This window comes from Budorcas taxicolor, chromosome 2 (genome assembly GCF_023091745.1).
Source record: "Budorcas taxicolor isolate Tak-1 chromosome 2, Takin1.1, whole genome shotgun sequence".
Taxonomy (NCBI): domain Eukaryota; kingdom Metazoa; phylum Chordata; class Mammalia; order Artiodactyla; family Bovidae; genus Budorcas; species Budorcas taxicolor.
In genome coordinates, this window is record NC_068911.1 from 175790868 (window position 1) to 175812386 (window position 21519).

The 21519-nt window shown below is 53.6% G+C and overlaps 1 protein-coding gene across 2 annotated transcripts in view; it reads left to right on the forward strand.

The window, feature by feature from the left end:
- The window catches only part of ECE1 (endothelin converting enzyme 1), a 123542-nt gene that overhangs the window by 79999 nt on the left and 22024 nt on the right, over positions 1-21519 (forward strand). For both annotated transcript variants that reach the window (XM_052636197.1, XM_052636196.1), the window contains exons 5-8: positions 8634-8755; positions 9807-9953; positions 13178-13243; positions 14357-14548. In XM_052636197.1, the coding sequence (XP_052492157.1) occupies positions 8634-8755; positions 9807-9953; positions 13178-13243; positions 14357-14548 (527 nt within the window). The remainder of the gene's footprint in view (positions 1-8633; positions 8756-9806; positions 9954-13177; positions 13244-14356; positions 14549-21519) is intronic.

A 21519-nucleotide genomic window follows, 5' to 3' on the forward strand; every position in this document is an offset into this window, starting at 1 on the left:
GGCATCCCCTCCCCCTAGGCTCACTGTTGAAAACCAGTCTAGAAACGGCCCCTGCCCTGTGGACCTTGATACCTGGGACTCTTGATACCTGGAAATTCCTGAAGGGGCAGGAAGCAGGTGAGCGGGTGAGAGAAATATGCAGGCGCGTGGCCCAGTGCATTCTTGGGCTCCAGGTCAGGCTGGTTTCAGCTCCCCCAAGACAAAGGGGTCAGCCAGCAGGTCTCGGGAGGGATTGGATACACAGGGGGCCTGGCTAGGCAGGCTGGCCTGGGTGGGGACGGCTTCTCTCGGAGGAGAAAGACAACTCAGAGCACAGTGAGGATTGTCGTCAGCTGGTCGTGCAGGACAGCTGTCACCATCACTTGCCCCGTGACCTTGGGCGAGCCCCTTCTCTCTGTGAACAGTGGGTTTGCTCTGGCCCCTCCGAGGAAATCTGGGGACATCTGTAGCAGGTGGGTTGAGCTGGGCCAAGTGCCACCGTGGCATATCTTGGCAGCCTGCTGGCTAGAGGGGGCGACCTCAGCCGCATGAGACCCAGGTGCCTCAGCCGGAAGACTCTCTGCCATCCAAACACACTGCCGGCGGGGGCTGCCCTCATAGGCTTTGGGGAGACCGGAGGGTGTCCTCACTTCATCAGGGGAAAGATACGGTTGGACCTGTCACCCTGAGGCTGGGCCCTCGCCTTAGGCATTCTACCTAGTAGTGCTTTTAGCACAGGCTATTCTGCCGTCTAGAATACCTTCCCCACCCCGTCCCAGTCCTGCAAGACTCTGTCAAACCTGCTTCTCCCGTTATGCCTTCTGTGGTTACCAAAGGGCCTCTCCAGGCTTGAGCTACAATTAAATTTTGTGTACTTGTCAAGTTTACTGTATTTCATATTCCAAAATGAATCATGCAAAAAAAATAATTGATGCCTACTTGTAACAATAAACTGTGGGAAATTCTGAAAGAGATGGGAATACCAGACCACCTGACCTGCCTCTTGAGAAATCTGTATGCAGGTCAGGAAGCAACAGTTAGAACTGGACATGGAACAACAGACTGGTTCCAAATAGGAAAAGGAGTACGTCAAGGCTGTATATTGTCACCCTGCTGATTGAACTTCTATGCAGAGTACATCATGAGAAACGCTGGGCGGGAAGAAGCACAAGCTGGAATCAAGATTGTCGGGAGAAATATCAATAACCTCAGATATGCAGATGACACCACCCTTATGGCAGAAAGTGAAGGGAAACTGAAAAGCCTCTTGATGAAAGTGAAAGAGGAGAGTGAAAAAGTTGGCTTAAAGCTCAACATTCAGAAAACGAAGATCATGGCATCTGGTCCCATCACTTCATGGGAAATAGATTAGGAAACAGTGGAAACAGTGTCAGACTTTATTTTTTGGGGCACCAAAATCACTGCAGATGGTGATTACAGCCATGAAATTAAAAGACAGCATATTCAAAAGCAGAGACATTACTTTGCCAACAAAGGTCCGTCTAGTCAAAGCTATGGTTTTTCCAATAGTCATGTATGGATGTGAGAGTTGGACTGGGAAGAAAGCTGAGTGCCGAAGAATTGATGCTTTTGAACTGTGGTGTTGGAGAAGACCCTTGAGAGTCCCTTGGACTGCAAAGGGCTCCAACCAGTCCATCCTAAAGGAGATCAGTCCTGGGTGTTTGTTGGAAGGATGCTAAAGCTGAAACTCCAATACATTGGCCACCTTCGGCGAAGAGTTGACTCATTGGAAAAGACCCTGATGCTGGGAGGGATTGGGGGCAGGAGGAGAAGGGGATGACAGAGGATGAGACGGCCGGATGGCATCACCGACTCGGTGCACATGAGTCTGAGTGAACTCCGGGAGTTGGTGATGGACAGGGAGGCCTGGCGTGCTGCAATTCATGGGGTCGGGAAGAGTCGGACACGACTGAGTGACTGAACTGAACTGAACTGTAACAGTTCAAGTAATGCAGATTCCCTGAAGCCCAAGTTAATGGTTTCCCTTTCTTCTACTCCTGACCAGATACAGACAGAATCATTCCAATGGCATCGAATCTGTCTGTGTCGGGGACTTGGCGGTTCATCAAGCCACCCTGTGACATCTCTTCTGTTGTCATTTTGTTTTACCTTTCCAGTATTTACTGTCGAATGTAGCTTCATCTTCCTGTGCACGGTGAAAACTCTGTGGACCAGATCTGCACGTGAAATGCCTTCTATCCAGTGTCACTCCTGCAGCAGCAGGCCCTTCTTTCTCTTTCATGTTTGGTGGGGGGCGGGGGTGGTTAGGTGGATTGGCTTTTTAATCAATCATTTATTTATCTTTGGGGTGCTGGGTCTGCTTGCTGTGCCCACGCTCTCTCTGGTTGTGGTGAGCAGGGCTCCTCTCCCTTGCTGTGTGTGGGCTTTTCATTACTGGGGCTTCTCTCGTTGCAGAGCGCGGGCTCTAGCCGCTCAAACTCCATAGTTGTGATGCACGGGCTTAGTCGCTCTGTGCGTGCATGCGTGCTAAGTCACTTCAGTTGCATCTGACTCATTGCAACCCTATAGACTGTAACCCGCCAGGCTCCTCTGTCTGTGGGGTTTCTCCAGGCAAGAATATTGGAATGGGTGGCCATACCCTCCTCCAGGGGATCTTCCTGACCCAGGGATCGAACCTGCGTCTCTTACGTCTCCCGCATTGGCAGGCAGGTTCTTTACCAGTAGCGTCACCGGGGAAGCCCTATTTCCTCTGTGGCATGTCGGGTCTTCCCACCCAAGGCTGACCCTGTGTCCCCTGCGTTGGCAGGCAGATTCTTCACCGCTGGATCACCAGTGAAGTCCCTAGATGGACTGAGTGATGAGTTGATCCACGGATGGGAGTGGGTGTCCAGGGCTTCTTAGGGGCCGCTGGATTGCTTCAGATCCCCCTCTGGTGTTCAGGCCAACCTGCAGGAGGGAAAAGAGATGGCGAGAGAGCGTAGGCCTCTGCTCTGGCCTCAGCCACTCACTGGTGTGCCCGCGCTGTCTCTGGTTGTGGTGAGCAGGGGCCTTGGACTGGTGACCCAGCCTCTTGCCTATAAGTTGGCACCCATGTCTGCGGCCGCCCAGCGTCTGTCTCATCCCAGGAGTGCTGTGGGAAAGGGTGTGCCAGTATAAACTTCCAGAGGAAGAAGTAGGCCGATTAAATGCGTTGCTCTCTTTCCTCTCTGGGACTTTGGGGAAGTGACAGAGGAAGTTTCTGGAATTCGGGGTCCCTGGAAGGAAGTACCCAGGCAGTCGGGAGTCCTGTTGTCTGGTCCTGGGCTGCCAAATTGTCTCCAGACCACTGGGTCCTGTAAGTGCCACCGTTTTCAAAATATGGCCCCCTTCTGGGTCCTCGGGCCTTCCCTGGTGGCTCAATGGTTAAAAAAAAAAATCTTGCTTGCCAGTGCAGAGACTCAGGAGACGTGAGCTCAATCCCTGGGTTGGGAGGATCCCCTGGAGGAGGAGATGGTAACCCACTCCAGTATTCTTGCCTGGAGAATCCCATAGACAGACGAGACTGGCGGGCTACAGTCTAGGGGTGGCAAGAGTCGGATATGACTCAGTGACTGAGCGCGCACACACACTGGGTCCTAGACACTGCCCAGCCCCTTCCTCCTCGGCCGCTCTCCACTTCTGGGAAATAAACACGGTCTGGGGTGTTGTAAAGGAAACCAGGCTTTTCCTCAGGAGAAAATCAACTGTGCCTGATTTCACTTGGAAAACGAGCCTGCTCCCTCGGGCCCGAGTGATGGACGCCTTTGTCTGCAGAGCCCCAGGCACACCTTCCCTTGCTCTCAGCAGCTCCATGCTGTCCGCTGACAGTGGGGCAGCTTCACTAGGTGCCCCGGGGTTGTGGAAGGAATTTAGTAGCCTTTCTTTGTGGAACTTACATTCCCACAGGGGAGACAGTCAACAAATTAATGAGTTACTAAATGACATGGTTGTAAAGACTTCAGCTCAGTTCAGTTCAGTCGCTCGCTCAGCCGTGTCTGACTCTTTGCGACCTCATGGACTGCAGCACGCCAGGCCTCCCTGTCTATCACCAGCTTCTGGAGTTTACTCAAACTCATGTCCATCTGGTAGGTGATGCCATCCAACTGTCTCATCCTCTGTCGTCCCCTTTTCCTCCCATCTTCAATCTTTCTCAGCATCAGGGTCTTTTCCAATGAGTCAGATCTTCCCATCAGGTGGCCAAAGTACTGGAGTTTCAGCTTCAGCATCAGGCCTTCCAATAAATATTCAGGACTGATTCCCTTTAGGATGGACTGGTTGGATCTCCTTGCAGTCCAAGGGACTCTCAAGAGTCTTCTCCAACACCACAGGTCAAAAGCATCAATTCTTTGGTGCTTAGCCTTCTTCACAGTCCAACTCTCACATCCATACATGACTACTGGAAAAACCATAGCCTTGACTAGATGGAGCTTAGTCAGCCCTGGGGTAGGAATGTGGGATCAAGAGGGAGGGAACAGAAGACAGGCTCGAGCTGGAGGCGGCGAGGTGGCAAGGCCCAGGTCATTCAGGGCGGTGTTTCCCAACCTTTTCTAATGACTGCCCCCTCCCTAAAATCTTAACCCCACAGATATACTGTATGCTTGTTTCTGTACTGTTCTTGTGGGTTAGTCACTCACTAAGTCGTGTCCAACTCTTTTGTGACCCCATGGTCTATAAGCTGCCAGGCTTCTCTGTCCATGGAATTTCCAGGCAAGAGTACTGGAGAGGATTGCCATTTCCTTCTCCGGGGGATCTTCCCAGCCCAGGGATCAAACCTGCATCTCCTGCACTGGCAAGTAGGTTCTTTACCACTGAGCCACCAGGGAAGCCCTGCATGTATTCATAAAATAAGATGTTTCTAGGGACTTTTCTGGTGGTCCAGTGGTTAAGACTTCGCCTTCTAGTGGTGGTGGGGCGGGGGGCGGGTGGTGGTGTGTGGCTTCAATCCCTGGTTGGGGGGCGAAGATCCCATATGCCTCATGGCCAAAGAAATCACAACCATAAAACAGAAGGAATATTGTAAAAATTCAACCATGGGAAAAAAAAAAAGTCCACATTTTAAAAAACTTTAAAAAAAAGGCTGTGCTTCCAGTGCAGAGGGCGCAGGTTTGATCCCTGGTCAGAGAATGAGGATTCTGCATGCTGCTTGGCACAGCCAAGGAAACAAAAAGAACAAGATGGTTCTGCTATTCAAGAATTAATTTTCTCCGCACTTTAGGAGCAGTATTACCCTCATTGAGAATGCATGCTGTAGGGCCCTCTAGGCAATATTAAGGAATGTGTATACTCCTATGCCTCTTTGAGCTAAAAATATTCAAGACAGCAGCTCTGTCGACTGCCCCCAAGGTTCCACGTGGATGTCTGATAGATCTCAAATGTAAAATAGCTGAAATCCGAAGTGCTGGTTCCATTCACGGAACCTGCCTTCCACCGCCCACTTCTGTAGCTCAGCGCCCCCGGCTCCGGCCGGGGGAACCTGGCAGCGTCTCAACTCCTGTTTCCTCTCGTGTTCCCCCCACTGGCTTCTCGGTCCTTCTTTCTGCCACCCTGCCCCCGCCCTGAGCATTGCTCCATCGCTCTGCTGGTCTGTTGCAGCGAGCTCCCAGCTGGCCGTCTCACCCTGGCTCCTGTCCTGCAAGGAGTCTGCGGGGTCGCAGGTGCCTTTGAGCAAGGAGGAAGGAGAGGAGGTGGAAAAGATGCCATGGGTGGTCCTGAGGGGCGCAGGAGCCGGGTGGGGTGGGGTGGGGTGGGGTGGGGGGTGGTGGAGGAACTTGGCCTGCTCCCGGGGCTCCAGCCTCAGCCTGCATGGGCAGGTGCTGGGGACGGAGCGTGCTCAGTCCCCGAAGGCCTCATCCTCTGTCCCTCCCTGGCCCCTGCGCCACCTCCTTTCCTCCCCTTGCCAGTCTCCCCTGGGCCCTGGCCTCAGCACCCTCTTGGCCCCCAGATACAACTTCTTCCTCATCAGACGCAGACTCTGGGCTCCGTTCTTTCTGCGCCCATCGCTGCGGGCTGCCGTGTGCCCGCCCGGTACAGGGGGAGCAGGGGGGACTCGGCCGTGGACTGGTGGGCAAGGCCGCCAAGCCCCACGTCGGCAGTCGCTCCACATCTTCATGCTTCCTTCCCAGAGCTCCAGCACGGCATTCTCGGGCCTCCCCCGCCATCCTGTTTAAAGCCCCTGGACTTGCTCCTTGTAGCATCACCCCACGCATAATCAGAGGTCTTCTGTGGACCACGCTGTTGTCCATCTGGCCCGTCAAGCTGCGGACCTCACGCTGCCACACCTGTGTGTCCTGAGTTGCCCAGTGCCTCCTCCTCCCCCAGCCCAGCAGCCCCCAAACTGCTGGAGCTTAGTAAACGTTTGTGAGGAATTGAGCCGAGGTTGACCACAGGGGTGTGGAGCCAGGAGGAAGGAAGTTTGAAGCTGAGAGGGAAGTCGAGGCATTCCACCTCCCAGTGGAATTGTATCTGATGGGTCTGCCTGGAACTCGCTGTAATGAGCACAGCCAGGCTGTTCCTTGGGAGTCTTTATTTGGGCCTCTTATCTCAGTGGCCTTGAGGCCACGAAGGAGAGAGATACTAGGCCCTTCTGTGGGCCAGAGCACGCAGAACGTGCCTCCCCTGACGCTGGTCTGGCATTTCAAGGTCATGGCCAGAGCCAGCTGAGGGCAGTGGGATGCTGGGGTCTGGTGAGCAGTGATGGTTCTTCAACAGGCTAGCTGCTAGGGGATGTTGCCGTAGAAATGAGGCCCCTGGGAGGCGGTGGGAGCCCCCACTTTGCATTCCCCGATGTTCTGCTTGGAGAGTCTGGGGAGCCGGACAGCTCTCGCACCATCTGGCACCCCCTCCCAGCCCCCAGAAGGCTCTTCTCACACTCCAGGAGGGCCCAGGGGGCGCTCAGTTGTCTCCAGGGCTCAGCAGTGGTCCCTGGTAAACTCCAGGGCTGTGTGTACCCTCCACAGCCCCGCAGCACGCCCCTGGACCTCCGTCTCCATACCACCCTTCAAACTCCCATCCCGTTCAGGGCCGTCTCCTTGACTCCAGCCAGACGGGGCTGACGTTCTCTGCCAGTGGTCCCCGTGACGCTGTTTATGGTAAGAATTGGAGGGCAGGGGCATGCTCGGGAGAAGGGCTGGGAAAGCTGATTAGACCAGTCAGGAAATGACTCCCGCCCTTGTGAAACAGGCTCCGCCAAACATTTCTTTTCTCCCAGGCCCTTTTAGGCTTCCTTGCTTTGCTTCATCCTGTCCAACTCCCCCGCACCCAACCAGACCCAATACCCTTTCCCTTCATTTCTGCCTGGTGAGTAACTTTTTGTCTTTCAGAACTGGCTCAAACAGTAGAACATCCTCTGGAGACCCTCCCCCGTAGGCCCTCCCCACTCCACCAAAGGCTGTGACCTTTCTGGAGGTGGCAGAACCATTTGCGTTAGTGAACGCACACCCTGTCTTGAGGGTGTATCTTTGCATGCCTGAGTCACCATTAGACCAGGAGCTCCCCGGAGGCAGGAGCGGGTCTCAGTCACGTCCTTGAAACCTTATGCCCGGTCTGGTACCTGTAGGTGCTCAGCGTGGAGGCCCTTCGTGAACGAGTCTCTGAGGAGAAGCCTCTTAGTCAAGGTGGCCTCTGAGAGGCCTCGGAAGCTGAGTGCGGTGTGAGTGTCCGATGCAGAAGGCTAGAGGGAGCTTTTTCTTTATGCGTTTCCTTGTTTAGTATTCGTGTTTATTTGTATTTGTATTTATTCCTTCAAAAGGAAGCTCCATGGGGACGAGGACATTGTCTTTTGTGTCCCCTAAGCTGGCACAGAGCCTGGCATAGAGTTAGCAACTAGTACCTGCTTCGTGAACCAATGGATACACTTTTGCCAGAAGAGTCTTCATGAGGGAAGTGGGGTGTACGGAGTCTCTCCAGGAAGCAGAGGGAGGGGTTTCAGGATCCAGGAGGAGGAGTGAGGAGGAGTGCCCCAGGGGAGCCAGATGAACAGACACAGACTGCCCCGTCACCTCCAGTGGGTGCGGACAGGCTTGGGCACATGCAGGAGCCTGGTCCTCAGCAGGTAGCATCGGGACCAGGGCCCCAGGGGCAAGGAGAAGGGCCAGGGGTTCCCAAGGGTCCCCAGGTGAGGCACAGGTGCTGCTCGTGGGGGTGGGAAGGGGCGTGGCAAAGGGCCTCTGTGTCAACTCGAGGTCAGACGAAGCTGCCCAGCCCCGCTGAGGAAGGGCACTGAAAGCCAGTCTGTAATGAGCGAGGCCCTTCAAGCTCTGCCCAAGTCCAGTCTTGATCACAAGAGAGGTTCTCGGAAATCTGGGAAGAAAGCCCCAAGACAGGCGTCTGCCCCACACGCCAGGCAGGGGAGTGCGGGCCGGATGCTAGCTGGCAGGGAAGCCGACCGCCGTCTGCCGTCCCGGGACAGGTCTGAGAAGGCGTCCAGCGGAGATGGGGAAGCACAGGCTCCTCTCTCTGCGTGCAGCCGGCTGAAGTGAGGAACCCTCCAGCGTGCCTGCTGCGTTGGTCGCATCTCTGCTGTGACCCGGCTCCTCGCCTGCACTGACAGGCCCCTGTGCCAGCCCTTTGCACAACTGAGGACGCCCGAGCTCTCCCGGGGCCGCCCAGCGTGGGGACGGGCGTGTGCCGTCAACTGCTGTCCTTTGTCGTTCCAGAAAACTCCACGGCCAGCGTGAGCGAGGCAGAGAGAAAGGCCCAGGTGTACTACCGAGCCTGCATGAATGAAACCAGGATTGAGGAGCTCAAGGCCAAACCTCTGATGGAGCTCATCAAGAAGGTGGGCCCCTGCCCCCGTCTCTTCTGCCATGCCCCCTGCCCCCTGCCCCCTGCCCGAACCGCTGGCTTCCACCGCCAGGGCCCAGCCACCTTACACCTTACCCAGCCGGATCGTGGAGTGTGCTGACATGTGTCAGGCTGCCTTAGCGTGTGTGTATGTGTGTGCGCGCATCTCTGCATCAATGGGGATGTCTGTCGTGTGTGTGTGTGTGTGTGTGTGTGTGTGTGTGTGTGTGTGTGTCTGGGCATCTGCGAGTGGGACAAGGGCTGCGTTTACAGGGAAAATGTTTCTCTTTCTGGCTGCTTCCATTCCCTCAGAGGGGATGTTTGTGTGTGCAGAGGGGTGTGTCTCGCAAGAACCAGCAGAAACTCTGGGGTCAGAAGCAGAGCCCTCCCGGTGAGGAGGGCCACACTGACCCTCGGGGCCACACTGGCACCCCATCCCCCTCAGCTGAATGCCCTCCCGGGCACCGTCCAGTCAGCCTCGGAGGGACCCTGAGGGGAGCCACCCAAGGCTGGCCAGGCTGCCCGGCACACACAGAAGGGTGGGTGTGGGTGTTCCCAGGGTCTGCTGTTCCCCTGAGGCCCTGCTCCCAGGTGGGCTGCTGGGGGGCCCTGAGGCAGGGTGGGGCACCGTGGGCACCCACCTGGACAGCCCTCCCCTATGGCACAGGTGGAGAACATTAGAAAGTCCCAACTCAGAGAGAGACTCTGTTAGACCTTAGCTCATCAACCTTATAAAGAATATGGACCCATTTTTTTATGGGCACAATTGAATTTCTGCTTTAATAGAAATTACATTCACACGATTGATTATTCAAAAATGAACAGATTCAGGAAAAGTCAGCCACCTCGGAAGCAGGAGCCATGTTCTCATGACTCACTGATCAGAAACCCCCAGTAAAGACAGACCAGAACTCTCATTTGCTCCTGAGGCCCAGAGAGGTCAGAGGACTGCAGAAGGTCACACAGCATGTCCATTGCGGAAGCAGAACCCACGTCTGGCCTTCAGCCAGCTCATGCCCCCCCACGTCCCCTCTCCCTCCCCACAGCTCGGCGGCTGGAACATCACGGAGCCCTGGGACAAGGACAACTTCCAGGACACCCTGCAGGTGGTCACATCCCACTACCACACCTCCCCCTTCTTCTCTGTCTACGTCAGTGCCGACTCCAAGAATTCCAACAGCAACGTGATCCAGGTGAGTGGCCTGGAGGTCTAGGGAGAGGATGGGCCTGACCTCCAGGCCTGATGTGTGTTTCTCAAGTGGCTGGGTGGGGTGGGGTGCAGACCTGCCCTGGGCAACAGGCTTCCGGTTCCTGAGCTTGCTATCTCTGGAGGCTCCCCACTGTGAGATTTAGGGCAGGAAAGTTGTTAAAGGGCAGGCTTGTCCTCCTTGGGTAGGTGCGGTACCACAGTGCAGGTGAATTTGGGGGGTTCTGAATGGTCCATGGGCCCCAGGGGTGATGTCAAGTCCTGGGCACAGCCGGAGCCGCCTCCTGGTCACCCCACCTCTGTCTCCAGCTTTCATGGCTCTGCTTGGGATAGCTTTGAGTCCACCTGTTCCCACCAGAGCCTGCCCCAGACAGCACACCCAGGGGAACCGCAGCCCTGGTCTGCCCACTCTCAGGTGCCAAAGTGAGAAACCCAAGCTTCTCCTGGGTTTCTCCCCACCTCTACCACTCACTCACTGTGTGACCATGGGGGAGTGCCTCAGCCTCTCTGAGCTGCAGTTTCCTTATCCGTCAAATAAACTATAGTAACACCTACTCCAGGTATGTCAGAGTGTGGCCAAAGGCTTTGTTACGAGCTATCAGGGATTGACCCTGCCTCCCTGCCCAGCACCCAGCAAGCCCTTCACGGGTACTGTCTCCTTGTATTCTCATCCCAGCTCTGAGGGCTTGATGGTTCCCCATCTTCCAGCTGGAGAGGCTGAGGATCAGAAAGGTTCGATAGCTTGTCTAAGGTGACATAGCTCTGAGTGATTCTGGACCGCTCATTATCTTGGGAAGTGGTTGATTGAACAGAGAGAGTCTGCAGATCCTTGGAGTTTAAAGAAGAGGATGGCTCTGTCTGGCCCATGAGAAGGGCCCTGAACACCTACAGCTGACCACATGTGTCTGTCCCCTCGCTGGAGGGCCATCCCAGGGGTGGCCCCTGCTACCAGCTTGTGCTTTGCCAGGGTCCAGCCCCGGTGGATCCAGGGAATTCGAAGGGTGGACGGAGTCGGTGAGGAAAAAACTTATTTATTTATTAATATAAGATTAAATTAGGTAGAAATAGTGTAGTAGGAAAATTAAGTGTAAAAAGAAGGCTGAATAACTTGGTTTACGTGGGAAGCCAATAAAGTTCCAGTCAAGGAGCTTGCACCATCTACGTTAGGCCACTGGTGTCCTCTTGAATATTGGGGGGTGCCCCACCTCGGGCTCCCTCTCGCATGGTTCTTAAAAGCTGGGGCAAGTAAGTAGACATGGTGAGCCTCCACGCCCCAGATGGGAATTCAGCCAGAAATTAGAGAGGAGACACGGGGGAAACCAGTCCAGCGACTGGCCAGGCCTCTATTGTCTAGAAAGGCCTTTTATACCTTTTTTGATTGTACATAGAGATCAATGGGTAATACTAAATTATGCAGCGTTAGCAGTCCAGACTCTTATCAAAACCAGGCTTTTCTCTCTGCATATCTAATTGTATACACAAGTCTTAGGTGATTTACATAATCTTCTGGCCAAAAAGGGCCAATTAACATTTTATAGCCTTTTTTCTGATAAGGGTTTGTCAACCAGAAGACTTACTTGTGTTGATCTTCCCAAAGTCCAGTGCCACTCTCAGAAAGCACTAAATAAAGTTACATTCTTACATAGCAAAGATACAGCAGTTTATAACAAGTAAAAGGAGAACAGTGATTTATAACAAAAGAAAAGTAACTCAAAAGTCTAGTGTTGCTAACATCAAAACTACTATATATCTTTTTCTACATCCTGATTACATTGATTAACATCCTCCGGGGTGCCTAAAAGATAAAGAATATGGAGGCCTGGCAGCAGTCATTGAGTCAACAGTGAAAACCCGTCACCAATATGATTTTTAGCTCTTTAGAAAAGGCTCTGTATCTTTAAGATGCTTTAAGCTTTGTGCCTCTCGCGGTTGGGGGGCTGTAAGCAATTCACAAGCTGTAAGAGGTCCGGGGGAACCTGTTAGGCAGGCTAGAGAGCTATCAGAGGGGGTTTAACTGAAACATCCCTTTCAAATGCGGAAGACTAAAGCCCTGAGTTGACTTTTTCCAGAGAATATCAGAAGAGTGGAAAAGCAGGCAGATTCTTATTTTTTGGGGGGTGGATGCTCAGGAAATTCCAGGGGGAAAACCTGAGGTCTGATTAGCTTTGCCATCAGAGCTCTGCCGCATGACCTTGTCACGGGTGGGATTCCTCACACTGGCTCCCGGCAGGGCTTCTGTGTGCTCCCATCCCTTTGTTGCTCTGTGCCTGCTGTCCCTGGGGCTGGTGGAGGCTGCGTGGGTATGCGTGCACGGGCATGTGTGTGCAGGTGTGCGTGTATGGGTGTGCGTGCACGGGCATGTGTGTGCAAGTGTGTGTGCATGGGTATGTGCACACAGGTGTGCATGTGCAGGTGTGCATGCATGGGTATGCATGCACAGGTGTGCGTGCATGGGTGTGTGTGCAGGTGTGCATGCATGGGTATGTGTGCACAGGTGTGCGTGTGCAGGTGTGCATGCATGGGTATGTGTGCACAGGTGTGTGTGTGCAGGTGTGCATGCATGGGTATGTGTGCACAGGTGTGCGTGTGCAGGTGTGCGTGCATGGGTATGCGTGCACAGGTGTGCATGCATGGGTATGTGTTCACAGGTGTGCGTGTGCAGGTGTGTGTGCATGGGTATGTGTGCACAGGTGTGCGTGTGCAGGTGTGCATGCACGGGTATGCATGCACAGGTGTGCGTACATGGGTGTGTGTGCAGGTGTGCATGCATGGGTATGTGTGCACAGGTGTGCGTGTGCAGGTGTGCATGCATGGGTATGCGTGCACAGGTGTGCATGCATGAGTATGTGTGCACAGGTGTGCGTGTGCAGGTGTGCATGCATGGGTGTGCGTGCAGGTGTGTGTGGGTATGTGTGCACAGGTGTGCATGTGCAGGTGTGCATGCATGGGTATGCGTGCACAGGTGTGCATGTGCAGGTGTGTTTGCGTGGGTATGTGCGCACAGGTGTGCATGCATGGGTATGCGTGTGCAGGTGTGTGCATGGGGTATGCGTGCATGGGTATGCGTGCACGGGTGTGCGTGTACAGGTATGCGTGCATGGGTATGCGTGCACAGGTGTGTGTGCATGGGTATACGTGTATGGGTATGCGTGTGCGTGGGTGTGCGTGCATGATAGCAGATTTCCCTCTCACCCCTACTTTTCTCTCCAGGTGGACCAGTCTGGCCTGGGCTTACCCTCAAGAGATTATTACCTGAACAAAACTGAGAACGAGAAGGTGGGTGTGCCTCTTCCAAGAGAGTGGGTCCTACCCAGCCTACCTCTCTCCGTGGTTCGTCCCCTTCAGTGACCCCTCAGTATCCTCCCCTCTGCAGGTCTTTGAAGCTAGAGAAGCATACAGGAGTCCCTTACCTAGCAGTCCCTGGCAGGGGGAGGGGCATCATTTGTCCCCATTTTAGAGTGAAGCTCTTCCACGTATTGCCCTGTGGGCACAGGGGACAGGGGACAGGGGTCATCTGTTCCCGTTCCAGAGAGAGGCAGATCCAACGGCCACTACCTCTGGCCTTCCTGGTAACCCTGCAGGTCCTGAACGTCTCTAAACGTCATTCCTCTCAGCTGTCATATGCATATTATTTTTCCCTGGCCTGTTTTGGAGGAGGAAATAAGGCTCAGAGATGCTGAGTGACCTGCTCAAGGTTACACAGCCAGCCGTCAGTGGTGAGGCTGAGATTCTCATCTAGATCCACTGACTCCAAACCACCTACCCCCTCCCTGTTTCCCATGATGTCGCAGGGAGATGTGACCTGAGCTTCGTCATCTTTCCATTCACGAGCCCACCCACTTGTATTGAGTGAATGTGTACTAAGTGCCTGATGCTGGGGAGACAGTGGTCCACGAGGCCCGCCTGCTTCCCGCTCTGTGGGACTTCGAGTCTAGGAGAAGAGCAGATGTTAAATAACTCGCCACCAGATTCAAGGCATAGTGAGCAATTGCGCTAAGGGAAGGGCGAGCTGAGAAGGTAACCTGAGGCTCTAATTCAGATCTGGGGACCTGGCAGAGCGGAGTGGTTCGGAAGTAGTGTGTTCCAAGACAAGAACTGAGCGGTGGCCCCGCTGGTGGCTTTCGTGTGATGGGCATCCCAGAGGGAGTGTGGGCCAGGACAGCAGAGACCAACCCACGTGGGGCCCTGGGTGGGCCTTATCCTGGAGGCCATGGGGAGCCAGTGATGGCGTATGCTGCCAAAACCATTCGTGAAGCTGGTTTCCTGGGTAGAACCCCCAGCTCCCTGGCTGCCCGCTCAGGGCTGCCCTGACTGCCCACCCCTGGCCCGGCTTGTCCAGCGGGCAGTGGGTGGCAGCCGCTGATGGAAGCGGGGGGCTGGGTCCCGCAGGTGCTGACAGGATACCTGAACTACATGGTCCAGCTGGGGAAGCTGCTGGGCGGGGGTGCCGAGGACACCATCCGGCCCCAGATGCAGCAGATCCTGGACTTTGAGACGGCGCTGGCCAACATCACCATCCCCCAGGAGAAGCGCCGGGACGAGGAACTCATCTACCACAAAGTGACGGCGGCTGAGCTGCAGGTAGCCAAGTCAGCTGATGTGGAGGCTGGGGCGGCCACGGAATTGAGGATGCAGGGCGCTGGGCTGGGGGCGTGGACACCTCCTTCACCAGAACAGCCCCACGAAGCACAGGGGTGGTTGTTATCACCAATTCACAGATGGCATTGAGGCTCAGAGAGGTCGAGTTGCTGGCGGAAGGTCACACAGCCGGTGACGCCAAGCTGGTCTCTTGCTGTACACCAGGCTGCTTTTCTGAAACCGTAGTTAGCTGGGGAGACTCTGCTCATGACAATATCGAATCGTATTGGTTGGGTGCGTCCATTCTCTCGAGCTCCTGGAGCCTGGCACGTAGCAAATAAACACGGCAAATAAATCTGATGTCACCTCCCTTTTACCAAGCTGGGAGGTTAGGTGACGTGCTCAAGGCCTCCAGGCTTCTAAGTGGCAGGGGAGCTGAGACCTGGATTCAGGCTTGGCTCACTGGAGCTCTGCTCTTGACCATGACCCCTGCGGCCTCCTGGAGCTGTAGCAGGGTTGAGGTCAGCTCTGTATGACTCTCTACTGGGTGTAACCCATCTAAGAAGCCACTGTTTTCCTCTGTAGATCAGTTCAGTTCAGTCCAGTCGCTCAGTCATGTCTGACTCTTTGCGACCCCATGGACTGCAGGACACCCGGCCTCTCTGTCCATCACCAACTCTGAGAGTTTACTCAAACTCATGTCTATTGAGTTGGTGATGCCATCCAACCATCTCATCCTCTGTCATCCCCTTCTCCTCCCACCTTCAATCTTTCCCAGCATCAGGGTCTTTTCCAATGAGTCAGATCTTCCCATTAGGTGGCCAAAGTATTGGAGTTTCAGTTTCAGCATCAGTCCTTCCAATGAATATTCAGGACTGATTTCCTTTAGGATGGACTAGTTGGATCTCCTTGCAGTCCAAGGGTCTCTCTAGAGTCTTCTCCAACACCACAGTTCAAAAGCATCAATTCTTTGGCACTCAGCTTTCTTTATAGTCCAGCTCTCACATCTGTACATGATTACTGGAAAAACCATAGCCTTGAATAGATGGATCTTTGTTGGCAAAGTAATGTCTCTGCTTTTTAATATGCTGTCTAGGTTGGTCATAACTTTTCTTCCAAGGAGCAAGCATCTTTTAATTTCATGGCTGTAGTCACCATCTGCAGTGATTTTGGAGCCTAAAAAAATAAAGTCTGTCACTGTTTCCACTGTTTCCTAATCTATTTCCCATGAAAAGATAGGACCAGATGCCATGATCTTAGTTTTCTGAATGTTGAGCTTTAAGCCAGCTTTTCACTGTCCTCTTTCGCTTTCGTCAAGAGGCTCTTTAGTTCTTCTTCACTTTCTGCCATGAGGGTGGTGTCCTTTGTCATCTGCCTATCTACCTGAGGTTATTGATATTTCTCCCGGCAATCTTGATTCCTCTGTAGATTGGCCTCTACCAAAGTCTGCCCCCTGGTGGCTGCCTGGGACTTGCAGGTGATGAACTGGCCTCAGTTGCTTCTTTCTTCTTTTTATATTTGTTTGTTTTTATTTACTTACTTGGCTGCACGGAGTCTTAGTTGCGGCACGTGGTCTCTTTAGTTGTGGCTTGCAGACTCTTCGTGGTAGCACGTGGGATCTAGTTTCCTGACCAGGGATGGAACCTGAATCTCCTGCCTTGAGCGCATGGCGTCTTCACCACTGGACCACCAGGGAAGTCCTCTTCCTTCTTTCTGGCTCATGGCGTGCCAGCCTTCCCCCAGGCCCCGGGGTCACAGAGGGGTCAGCAGAAAGGCCTCGATCAATCTTCCTGTTTCCCGCCATCGCCTGGCTCCCCCCTGGGAAGGATGTCCTGGCCACCTCTGCCCAAGTCCTGCCTGTCCATTCGAGTTCAGCTCATTTTCTCTCCTTTTTGGAAGAACACCTGGACCCCTACCGCTTTTCTGTCTCCATCTCTGCCTCCAGCAAGTGTCCATAGGACCATGCTGGGGCCGTGCTTCCGGATGAGCTGGGGACACCGGCGAGGAAGCAAGCTCAGTCTCATTGCCTCGAGCTTTGTGCAGAAGAGGCAGAGCCCTGGAGCCAGGGCAGGGCAGAGTCAGGGAGGGTGAGTCTCGCACTGGGGTGAGTGGGAGCCAGGCTGAGTGGATGTCCCAGGTGGGGACACAGCCCACACAAGCCTGGAGATGAGGGCCAGAGAGCCCAGCCTCCTTCTGGGTGCCAGCTGCCCTTTAGGTCCCCGGAGAAGCTGGCATCGTGGGGAGTGGTGCTGAGTGGGTTGTTATGGAGATCAGAGGCCTGTGCTGGGCACCATCTGGCACTGTTTTTCCCTCTCCGAGGCCAGGAAGTCGAGGGAGATGCTGTTTGCTGATACGACTTGATTTGGTTTGCTTCAGCTGCCTGGTTCTCAGCCCAGAGGGGCTCCGGCGGTCCCTGTCCCCCCTACAGTGCCCACGAAGCCCAAGAGTGGCTGAGAAAGCAGTCACCCTGGGTGCATCTGCCTCAGAGTGGCTTGTAGGCTCCACCCCCAGACACCCTTTCACCATTTCAACAAGCTTTTGCTCTGTTCTTCCAAGTAGGAAGGAAAAGCTTTTCCCCCCTCCCAGCTGCAGAACTCCCCAGGTGGAGAGGATTTTAGCAGGGGCAGCAGCCTGGAGCGGTGTGAGCGGAGGACTGCTCGAGCCCAGCGCCGCCGCCAGCCTTGGGCCAGTCACATAACCCCCTCCTCCTCGAGCCTTGGTTTCCTTCCTTATAAAGTGGGCTTTGCTCGCTCATTCACACCTGCGGTGTTCCAGAACACAGAGACAGATGAGGGCAGATCCTACCCTCATAAGGGGCAGCGGTTCTTACCCGCCCTTCTTTTTCACATTTATTCTTTATATTTCTGACCGCGCTGGATCTCCTTGCGGTACACTTTCTCCAGTGGTTCTTACCCACCCTTCTTTTTCACATTTATTCTTTATATTTCTGACCACGCTGGATCTCCTCACGGTACACTTTCTCCAGTGGTTCTTACCCGCCCTTCTTTTTCACATTTATTCTTTATATTTCTGACCGCGCTGGATCTCCGTCGCGGTGCACTTTCTCTAGTTGCAGCGAGCGGGACGACTCCGTGGTGGTGCGTGGGCCTCTCGTTGTGGTAGCTTCTCTTGTTACAGCTCACGGGCTCTAGAGCACAGGCTTAATGGTTGTGGCACACGGGCTTAGCTGCCCCGTGGTGTGTGAGATCCTCCCGGGTCAGGCAGGGAACCCGTGGACCCTGCACTGGCAGGCAGACTCGCAACCGCTTGACCACCAGGAAAGCCCGGTTCTTGCTTTTAAGTCACAGAATTTTTTGAGGCCAGGTTGAAAGGTATGGAGTGTCTCCAAGGGGATGGGGACATATTACAAAATGATGTCTAGTGTTTAAAGAAGTGCTGGACGCCTGAAGCCTGGTGTCCTGGCTGAGAATCTGCCTGCCCTGCCCATGGGGTTGCATGATGATGAGATGAGGCAAAGGCTGAGGTCTCAGACTTTGCAAACTGGCCTGCAATCTGAACATGCGACAGGCATCGTTCTTAGCACTGTTCCTGTGTCATCAGTGATGATAGCCCATGTCTCCAGCCCTAAACCGATTTGATTCATTTAACCCTTGGACAGGAGAGAATGTCTTTTTGTTCCTTGGTATCTGGAAATGTAATCTTCCTATACTTCAGGTGACTCAGGAAAAGGCACCCCAGCCTTTCACAGTGTGGTTCTAAGAAGACATGTCCGGTTCCAGGCAAGCCCCCAGCAGTAGAGTCTGAATTGAGGACCATGAATCAGATCTCCTTCCGCTTCTCTAAGGGGCCTGAGGCCCTTCCTATTCCTTCCTAGGACCTTCCACATCAAAGATTGACTGGGAATGAGCCCCATCCTCTGCTCTAAATTCTCTGGCCGAGGTGGAATCTGGGAGCATGCGTTCTCTCCCTTTGCATGCCTCCTTGAGCTGGGGGCTTGGTGACCAGCAGGACTTCTCTTTGGCAGCAAGTGTGGAAAATAGAGCTCATCTGTGTACCTCAAAGGCTTAGAGTCACAAGTGGAAGGTCCTGATTGGTTAAAACAGCTGTCTCCATGGACACGGGCCCAAGCACACAAGTTTTAAGCTAGATGTTCGCTAAAGCAATAAAGCGGAGAAGGCAATGGCACCCCACTCCAGTACTCTTGCCTGGAAAGTCCCATGGATGGAGGAGCCTGGTGGGCTGCAGTCTATGGGGTCACAAAGAGTCAGACACGACTGAGCGACTTCCCTTTCACTTTTCACTTTCATGCATAGGCGAAGGAAATGGCATCCCACTCCAGTGTTCTTGCCTGGAGAATCCCAGGGATGGGAGAACCTGGTGGGCTGCTGGCTATGGGGCTGCACAGAGTCGGACACGACTGAAGCGACTTCACAGCAGCAGCAGCAGCAGCAAAGCAATAAAGAGTGAAAATTTTCGTAAACCACACACACCTTATTTCAGAGCTGTGGGAATTTACCTGCACAGAACACCTGCTCTCCCTACAGGAACAGGCTTGTGTTAAGTACATAGGGATTTATCATCACCTGTATCTCCACCCTGATCAGAGTCCCAGTGACCAGCAGTTGGATGAAGCTCTTGTTAATTGTATAAACAGCGACATTTTGTCAACTAGGCTATTCTCCCAGGGGTCTTTGCCAGCAAGTCACACAGTCCCGTGGCACTGTTGAGCTCTGTTTGACCAGCTCACCTGGACACCATCATGTCTTGCAGCCACAGAAATTTAATGGGGAGGCCCAAAGGTTACTTGCTTAAGGGACTCCTGCCAGGGAAAGAGGGTGGAATGGACCAGGTGCGGGGGAAAGAAGCTCGGTTTATTGCATAAGCCGTCCCAAGAGGCACTTGGAAGGGATTGTTGTCTCCATTGAAAGAAAGGCTGCAGAGTGACTTGAGGTCCTAGCGCTGGTTCATGGTGGGGACACCAGTCCAGGTCTCACTCAGGGCACGGCTCTGCCCAGCTCCTCTTGCTCCCAGGCAGGCAGGGATGTGCTGGGCACACACAGCTCTCCCCAGCTCCGTGGGCAGTTTGCAATAGGTTATGGTGGGAACACAGATCACCCCCCATCACTGAGAGCTAGTTGTTATATATATATATTTTAACATTTATTTATTTATTTGGCTATGCTGGGTCTTAGTTGTGGCATGTGGGACCTAGTTCCCTGACCAGGGATTGAACCCAGGCCCCCTGCCTTGGAAGCATGGAGTCTTTGCCACTAGACCACCAGAAAAAAATCCCCGAGAGCCATTTGTTAAATGTTTCCCAGCTCACCACTGCCCACAGGACTGGCCCCCTTCTGTCCTTTGAGGTCCTTGCTCCCCAGCAGCTGAGCTGCCCTTTAAAACCAGAGAGACTGTCAAGTGGCAGGTTTCCATGACTGCCTGTGTCACTGAAGGCATTATAAGTATTTACCAGCCGGTTATGGGTTCATCAGTGTAACAGGTTGAGTTCACTTTCTTAATTGATCTTCCCGTATGAAGGCTGTTTACAACGCAGCTCTCACTTCCTTAATTTGTCTTTGCACTTTGCCCATTTTCAAGGGAACAAAGAAAAGAATTTGGAATCAGTCCCAGGACCACTCTTGGGAGACGTTGAGCAATGATTGCAATAGCTAATCAATGATTATAATAACTAGCATTGGTTGAGTGCTTGCTCAATGCCAGATACCATTGATATTAGAGGCATTTTTACTGTAACACAGGATATATAGTCCTGAAAAACCTTTCTTTCTGTAAAATTACAGGACTAAAAATAACAGAACATGTGGGGAAAACAGGACTAGAGCAGACCATTGGAAAGTTGTGTAACTTGAGGACGTTATGCTAAGTGAAATGAACCAGTCATACAAGGACAAATACTGCATGGCTCCACTTATATGAGCTACAGAGTAGTCAGATTCATAGACAGAAGGTAGAATGGTGGTTGTCTAGGGCTGAGGGTGGGGGAGATACTGTTTAATAGAGTCACTTTCAGTTTTGCAAGATGGAATCTGGGGATGGATGGTGAATGTACTTTAATGCCACAGTTAAAATGTAGCATGACTTTGTAATCAAAACACTCCCAAGACGGTAACTGGAACCTTGAGAGAGAGCTCGACATGGCTGGAGGCTGCCTAGGGGGTGGAATGGCGCTCCTGGCTGTGGACACTGAGGCCCTGCAGACAGACGGACAGGAGCTGTGTGCAAGTGGGCTGCCGTTCCGCGGGCCCAGGGCAAGTGCAGCCCTCTGGGAGCTGAGTTATGCAAAGCAGGCATGTGCCTCTGTGGGGACAGAGCCCTGCAGGTGCTCCTTTTACATTTTCTTGAGATAGAGCTGACCGGCTTCCCGTGTGTGCCTCAGGTGAGCTGAGGGCTCTCCCTCTCTTGCTGAGGTTAACATCCTGCACCTGCTTTTCCAGCTTCCATGCCTGAGAAAAACGCTCCTGTGGGCCGAAGCCCTCCAGATTCTGCAGCCGTCAGTCTCGTAGTTGCCAGTCACGTGGAGGACCGCTCACATAGGAACTGATGCGTGTTGCAGAAGCACGTGTTGAGTAAAACGGATGAGTTTAAGTTGTTTAATCCCCATATTAACCCTGTGGGATGGTTTCTATGAAGATAAGCCTCACTTTTCAGAGATCCTGAGGCACAGAAAGTAAGGTGTTAGTCGCTCAGTCGTGTCTGACTCTTGCAACCCCATGGACTATAGCCCGCCACAGGCTCCTCTGTCCATGGGATTCTCCAGGCAAGAATACTGGAGTGGGTTGCCGTGCCCTCCTCCAGGGGATCTTCCCGACCCCAGGATCGATCCTGGGTCTCCCACTTTGCGGGCGGATTCTTTACCGTCTAAGGCACCAAGGAAGCCCTTGAGGCACAAGGGGCTTCATCAACTTATGTGAGATCGCACAGCTAGTAAGGGTATGAACCCGGGCAGTTTGGCTCCAGATTCTGCACACCCCCATGACACCCCTCTGAGGCTCAGT